The sequence below is a fragment of the Sesamum indicum genome, linkage group LG9, assembly GCF_026168435.1.
Source record: "Sesamum indicum cultivar Baizhima isolate 11 linkage group LG9, ASM2616843v1, whole genome shotgun sequence".
Taxonomy (NCBI): domain Eukaryota; kingdom Viridiplantae; phylum Streptophyta; class Magnoliopsida; order Lamiales; family Pedaliaceae; genus Sesamum; species Sesamum indicum.
In genome coordinates this window covers 8939075-8947176 of record NC_142665.1, presented here as the reverse complement: position 1 = coordinate 8947176, position 8102 = coordinate 8939075, and the positions used below count along the sequence as shown (strand labels likewise).

General features: G+C 32.6%; 1 protein-coding gene across 1 annotated transcript; it reads right to left on the bottom strand.

Annotated features, from left to right (window-relative positions):
- Positions 1-4456: 4456 nt before the first annotated feature.
- On the bottom strand, positions 4457-6496 carry LOC105171132 (heavy metal-associated isoprenylated plant protein 23). The gene is made up of 2 exons (XM_011092159.3): positions 6271-6496; positions 4457-4937 (listed from the first exon to the last, which is right to left on the bottom strand). The coding sequence occupies exons 1-2, from the start codon at positions 6431-6433 to the stop codon at positions 4642-4644; spliced, it is 459 nt and encodes a 152-aa protein (XP_011090461.1). The 5' UTR covers positions 6434-6496; the 3' UTR covers positions 4457-4641.
- Between the last annotated feature and the right edge of the window lie 1606 nt (positions 6497-8102).

Here is an 8102-nt window from a genome sequence, read left to right as displayed (position 1 = left end):
CCCTTTTTTGGCGAGCTCGAGTTCGATTTTAAATTATGAGAATCATCAAACTTTTACATGAATTTATAAGTAATAAAATAGATTGTATAATGTATACTATGTTATAAATATACCAAAATATAGTGTGAAATTTTTTATTTATTGTTATAAATACAAACTACTAATTAGTTTAGTAGTAATATAATTAGTAAAATATACCAAAAAAAGAATTTATACTAAACAATTAAAATTGTAGAAAAGTATCTATTATCTAGAATAATTCAATTGAAATACATAAAAATTATAGTTGAGAATAATATATATTCACAATCTCCAATAAATTTATATATTATAAATATTAGTATTACATTGATTAACTATTATCTTACATTATTGAACAACAAGGGTTAATCGGGCCATCAAAATTCAGATCAAACCGTTAGATATGATTAAATTTAAAGAAAAATACGTTTGGTAAAGTTTTAGACTTATTAGATATACGGATGTCGAGATATCGTACTCGTAACATAAGAATAATCATTCAAGATAGTGTACTGTTGAATCAGGCCATGTGATTTTAAATCATACCGGCTGATATGATCTAATAGACATAGACTTATATAAATTTAAATTTGGTATGAATCGAGTGCACAGATTTTAAGATATCCTATTGTTGATTAAACTTTTTGAACTCATTATATATATAATAAAATAAAATAAAAATAATTAAAATTGTTCAACCATCACTACTATTATTATTATCATTATTTTTAGATTAATTCATAGAAATTAAATTTCGACATAAATTTATAAGTAATAAAATAAATTGCATAATGCATATATGTATCTTGATATAAATATAAAACTTAGAAATAGATTAAAAAAAATCATAAGTGAATTACTTGTCAATTTAAAAAAAGTATAACATAATACAAATATATATTAAAATATAACATAAAGTTTATATGTGTGATATTATATAATAATTTTTTATAATTTACTAAGTTGTTGATTAAATTTATTTTTGTATAAAGATTAAATATATATAAATAAAAGTACCATAATTTATTATTATTCAAAATAAAATATATTAATTAACAATTATAATATATCGTCAATTTTGAGTATAAAATTGATAAAGTATTGAATATGAAATTAAATATTTTATAAATAAAAAAATAGAAAAAGCTCGCGAGCTGATGAACAGAGATAAGCTCGAGCTGACTCGAATCGGGCTCAGCTCGTTTGACACCCTTAGTCTAGAAGGTGTCCCTCGCTTGGGGACCAAACCTGTATTTATATGGGAGTGTCCCATGCAATGGGGTTCTTCACGTCTTCCTTAATTTTCAAAAAAAATAGGATCAAAGTTGTTTGGATAAGTCATAATCTGTTTTAATCTTTTGTTAGGTTTGCTTTTGAAGACCTATTTTTGTGTTGGGGGAAATTCTTTATCAACAAGGACTCCTAGCTGCTAGGGAATCTTAATTGTCAAGGAGTCCAAGGCTTTAGGGGGACCTCCCTGGAACCATGTCCTCCATGCTAGCGAAGAGGTACATTTGGCGAACCAGGTGTATGCCAGGTTGGGGATATTTGAGCGTTGATATTGGGCTAATTATCTATTGAACCATATTCTTGAGCTAAACTTGTAGCTATTTTTCGACTCCTGCTCCCTTCATGGGTCGTTGGGTTGATGGGGGAGACCTTAGCCTTTTTATTCTTGGGCTAGACTTCTTTGGTCCGTAGGTTTCATTCAACCCCTCAACTCCTTGTTAGAGTAGGAGCTTCTGCTATGTCTGAGGGAGGCTCCTTTCCTTGTCTTTGGGGGAACCATTTGTAGCGGGTGCCTCCCTCCTCTGCTCTTTTACCACCTCTTATTTCCTTTTCTAAAGTATTGGGCTCGGAGCCCCATACCTTGTCAGTGTAATTATGATGGCTAGGGCTACCCGTAGCCATCATTATTGCTGCATCAGGGGGGCGATTGATAATTGCCCTCTCCCATGAGCTTAAGGTGCCAAGTAACCGCCCAATAGGGAAGGGTTATAAAGAGACGTGGGTTTAACTCCCCCTCCCATGTCCTTGGTTCATAGTGTAATTTCCCCTTTCTCCTCCTTCCTTTCGCATATTCTTCTTGAAGAGCAAGGGTTTCCTCAAGAAATCTGTAAGTATCTCCATCTTCTTTTGTACTCCTTCTATAGCTTTCTTTCTTGACATTCTTTTATAGCGTCTTCAGACGAATCCGTCAGATTTGTGAGGAAGACTTTCCAAGACAACGACCCTTTAGAGACCACTTCGAGGAGAACGGGCCCTGGCTTTTTTGAGTTCCTAAGTGGCCGGAGGCGGAGCCTATGGCGGGTAGTGGCGACTGCTCGTCGTTTAATAGATGAGGAAACTAAAGAAGAAGAGGTAGGAGGGAATGAAGGGGAAGGTGTCTTCCCTTAAGGAAGAGGAGGGGGAGGTGCCCCAATCGCCAGTGCATTGGGGGCTTTCTCTCTCAAAACCTCGGCGTTGAGTAGATGATAGAAGAATTCCATATCCCCCCATTCTTCATTATTTATACCCCCTCCCCTACTAGTCGCCCCCATTCTCCTCCTACAAATTGTTTGTATTTCTTCTCCGCTTAGTTACGGTTAGGTTTATATTTTTCTGTTTCCTCTTTTTATGCTGATGTTGCTCGTCTCCTTCAGGTTCCTTTGAACCAGTTGGTCCCTAATTCTTTTAGGGTTTTGGCTAGTTTTCATATGATTTTTCATTTTCTCGGGTCCCTTGTCACTGCTAATGCTTTTGCCCAGTGCTTTCGGCTAAAACGTGCTGAAACAGGTTTTTTTCTTTTTATGCCTTGAAGGGGGGTGTCCTTTTTGCCTGTTCCCCACCCTCCAAAACGTTGGAAAAACAATTTCTTTTATGTGTTGCCTCGTCATGCTTGGACCTTCCCTGATCGCTGGATACATCTTCCCTCCTCCTATTGTAAATGTCGGGGTACGGGTTGTTGCCTTGTCCTCCTTGCTGGCTGAGTTGAATGAGAGGCCTTGTGATTACTGGGCCTTGATCGATGAACAGCTCTCGGGGCATTTTAGCTTGAGTCCTTAGGTGGAACCTTGGATTTTAGAATTTGTGCACAATGAATTTTACAGAATAATCGGTGCAAAGATATTATTCGTCAAACACATCCAATTTTTGTATACAGGAAGAAAAAGTGAAAGAAGAATTAGATGAAGAACAAGAAGAACAACTTGTGATAGGAAGCAAATGCTAGAATAGTGAGTGTGTGAGAAAATGTTCTCAAGTGAGTTGTGATTTTTCTCCTTCAATTGCTTCCATTTATAGAAGTGGATGATCCTATTTTTCTCCATGTGCTTGAGTGAATTTGTTGATCATGGCTATCATTCAAGTCTCAATAATACAGCTTGTGGGTTGCAAAGCTGATTTTTGAATTTTTTTTCATATCATCATCATCAATTTCTATGGAATTGGCCTAAAAATTTCAAAGCAATCATCCTCATTTTGATCTCCAAGGTTGATAGGCGATGGAGAGTCTTCCTTGTCACTTTGAATTTTTTCAAAAAATTTTGCATTTCTTCTGTTGAGTTGCTTTGGCTATTCTTGCAAACAAATTATTTTTCTTTAGTAAAAATATCTCCTGCTCTGAATTGATCTCTTTTCCAAGAATTGTTGAAGTTTTACACATTGTGGGATCTTGTTTGAACTTCTGTGTTCATTTTGTCCCACCATTTGACGCAACATTCTTCCCCAAAGAAAATATGATTGTGCCTTCGTCAATTTGAAGAGGTTTGAATTGTGGTTTAATTTTCAATATCCAGGTGAGATTGAATTCGATGTAAAATTTGAGCAAATTGAAAAAGTGTTGTCCTGAAAACATGCTGATTTTCAAGTTCTCTAAAAAGAATTTGAAGGCTTTTTGAACTGATTTTGAGAAAATTTGTGGTTCTGGACCAAAATAGCGCCACCATGTAGCAATTTGAGATTTTTTTTTTCAAGGGTAATTTTGGTAGCAAAAGGAAAATAAAATGACATGGTATTTTTCTCGTTCTATTTGAGGAGAAAATCTTGGAATGCTTTGGTATAACTCCAATAAGAAATCAATAAATATTTTTTATTTGGCATGTTTTTAAGCTCATGTGGACTTTTTCCCAATCAGATAATGAGATAATGGAATTTACGAATTCCAATTTATATACTATAAAAACGGAAGAACAAGTCATATTGATATTGATATTATCAAATTGAGCCCCAATGAGTTTTAGTCAAATCCGATGCGAATCAAATTTGAGTAATATTGATATTTTTCAACTAAATTCTATTATTATATTTTTATAATAGAATGTTTACTAATAAACCTAAAATCGAACGTTGAAAAATTTAATTAATTTTTCAACCCTAATCATATATAATCATTGGCAGCATATATATATATATATATATACCAAAAAAATATACACAATCATGCATCGTCACAACATGAAATCAACACCAAATTTCCTCTTCCAGATCATCAAGTATAGACATATATTCTACATCATGATCATCCACACCAAGAAAACATATAAAAGAAAATAGAAAACCCTAAATTAGACTAGCTAGAAGATCAGGCAGAGATATATTATTACAATGAGGATGAAGAGATGAGTAGTTATGAATTTATGATTACATGATAGAGCAGGCATTTGGATTGTCATCACTGAACATAGCAATGTAGGGGTCCTGATGATCAATCCTTGTCGGAGGTGGGGGGTTGTCAAGTTTTCTGACAAAACCAGCAGGTGCCTTCTTGTCATAAGCCTGAGGAGCGTAGGGCTGAGCTACGAGGTTGTAAGGAACGTACGGCCATATCTCTGCCTTCTTCCCTGTCGACTTCGCCTTCTTCAACACCTTGCTTTCCTCCACGTATCCTGTCACCGTCACCTTCTGCTGCTTTCTGTTTATCTCCACAGATTTCACTCCTGTACGTACACAACCCAACATACATATTTTCATCGTAACAACATACGCTCAATTTCGAATACAAGATCTTTTATCGTAAATTTTAAACTCAAATTATTGGGTTGTCCCCCAGTGTACTGGAATGTTGAATGTGCTTTTCATGTTCTTTCTCTTTTTTTTTTTCTTTGGTTATAGACGCAATTTATTATATTATCTAATACATTTATTATAAGAAAATGAATCAATAGTTACGAAAAATTTAATGGTAAAATCAATATCAGATTAATTACCATTTGATATATATTTATATATATAATTTATTGTTAAATTCGTCGGAAAATAATTTTTTATTATAAGATTAATTATCAAGTAAATTTTTTATATTAAATAAATATAGATTAAAAAAAATCACTTGCTAATTAGCTCGAAACTGGTATTTTTTCGAAACTACTGAGCTAGTTTCTTATAGAAATTTAAATTTAAAACTAATTCAAATGCACCAATAATTCAGATAAAGAAAAATACGTTGAATTGAGATAAAGAAAATGCATTAGAAATAGATATATATATATATATATCTACATTTTCGAAACTCGAACCTACAATCTTTTACTATCCTTTAAAGTAGTAGCTAAGAAAGAGAAATTCTCTGGCGTGGATCAGCTCTAGCCTGATTTAATATACACTTGTTGTATGAATTGTGTACAACTAATCAAGAGGAGCGAGTTTTTACAAGTATAAAAAAATTATAAAAAAATAAATTATAAAAAAATTATAAATTTAGTAAAAAGTAAAGTTGTTTGAAAATAAAAGTGAAAAGTTTCGATTATTCGATGAGAAAACCTTAATAAGCACAATTTTTCACTAATAAATTGTAAAAATTTACAAGAAGAATTTTATAACTTTTTACTTAAACGAGCTTAATTTAAGCAATTCAAAAGATAAAAGTTGTAAATAAAAAAATTCAATTTATTTTTTTAAAAAAAAAGTTATTAAGTACTTAAATTAAGTTATTGAAAGAAAAAATAAAAAAAGACTATATCCACCAAACACAATAATTCATTACTTATCTTCTTCTAATATATATATATACTTCTAATATATATATATATATACCTTCATAATGCAGCATACATAATTTAAGCAGTATGAATCAAAACACAGCTTATTCTAAGCTGGTTGGAAGTTGGGACTTGTAAAATTAAGAGAACTTCTAACACAGAGATCGACGGAGTTGGAATTCACACTTGTTGTGTGATTGGTTTGGTTCGACTGAATTTGATTCGGGTTAGAATTTTCGATAAAAATTATATATATACACACATTTATACAGAAATACATGTGTAGACATACCAGTTAAAGAAGACAAAGCATTCTTGACTTTAAGCTCACAGCCATCACAGTCCATTCTGACCTTGAGATTCACTGTCTGAAACTGCTTCTTCCTCTTCTTCTTGTCCTTCCGACCACTGCTCATCAGCTCCGAGATGTACTCCAAAGTCCCTGAAACCCCCATTCTTCAAGCTTAAAAAAAGCTGCTGTGCTCAAGTTTCTTGGACTGGTTTTGAAATCCTTCTTCAGAGGGACTGCTTCTTTATATAGGCATTTCTGCTGGGAAAGGGCTGTGGGGCCCCTTCAATATACATCCTTACATCTCTCGCGACTGTGGGAGGAAAATGTAGTTTTGGTACAGTAACTTAGGTTATTTGGGGTTCTGATCTTTTAATTTTATAGGGTGGTATTTTGATTCTGTGTCTTTTTAATTTTTACAATTTTAGTCTTTTTCTTCGCTGAAGTTCACCTCCACTGACGAGAAGGACTGAAATCACAAAAATTTTAAAAAATATATGACCAAAATGCTATCCGAGAAGTTAAAAAGGACAAAATATTAGCAAAATTAATCCAATAGGAATAATAGTCTCAATTTAAAAGGTCGTGGGAGATGCACATGTATTTTTCCGGCAAGAAGGGTAAACTCCGGAGAAAAAGAACCAAAAATCTCAAAATTTAAACAGATGCGGGACCGAAGAAAGATATTATCCTAAAATGATAAAGGACAAAAACGTTAAATAACCCAAATTATTACAGGACAAAAAATACATTTAAATCAGTGACTGTGGATCCTATGCTAAGTTGACGGGTGATTTTTCATCATAATTCACAAGAAACTATTCAAGTAGAAATTAAATTTTGAACAATAATACATACGAACGTAGTAGAATTTTTCAAACCACGTAAATTTTTGTATCTTTTAAATACCTTCTTATTCATATTTTCTGTACTCATCCACAAAAAGATTTGTTTGGATAATAATGATTTTATTATTAAGTGTAAGGCTTTTCACAACTTAATTTGAGAGAAAGTGACAGAACGTAAATAAAGCAAGGCTTTAAACTGTCAAACAGTGAATATTTTGGATCCAAACGCGCCCTAAAGTGACCCTTTTGTAAAGAGCTTCATCTCCCTCTCATTCAAATTTAAATATTCAACTAAAAATATCCAATTACAACAGTATCACTAAGTTTTTTTTTTTCTAGAATTAAAAGTATTTTTTATCCCATGACTTAAGTTATTTAATGTTTTCATCCTTTAAACTTGTTTATAATATTTTGATTCTGCATCTTTTTTATTTTTATAATTTTAGTTTGTTTTTTCCGCTGAAGTTCACTCTGCTTACCGAAAAAATACATATGTCTCTTACATAATAACCCTTTAAAATTGGAGCTTTGTTCCTATCGGCACATTCATGCCAATATTTTGTCTTTTTCGTAATTTCGGTCATTTTTTTATTAGAGTTCGCGCTTTTCGTCAGTATAGTTGAACTATGGCAAAGAAAAGGATTTAAATCGCAAAACTTAAACAGATTTGGGAGCAAAATACTACCTTAGAAAATTAAAGGACGAAAACGTTAAATAACCAAAGTTACAACATAAAAAAAAATCATTTAATTCAAAATTTTAAGTGACTTCAGCTTATAATCATACGGTAGATATTTGACACTGATATATCATTCTTCTTTGTCCCATATATTGGAAGTTCATTGAATAAAATATACTGCTTATATTGAGTTTAAGGTTCAAACGTTGTTTGAAGTGTTATAGAGATTAGAGTGAACATGAGATACCCTGCACGTTCCGCTGCTGCTTGCCGTGGAGCAGGTATTTCCTCCTAAGATTCGAGTTTGT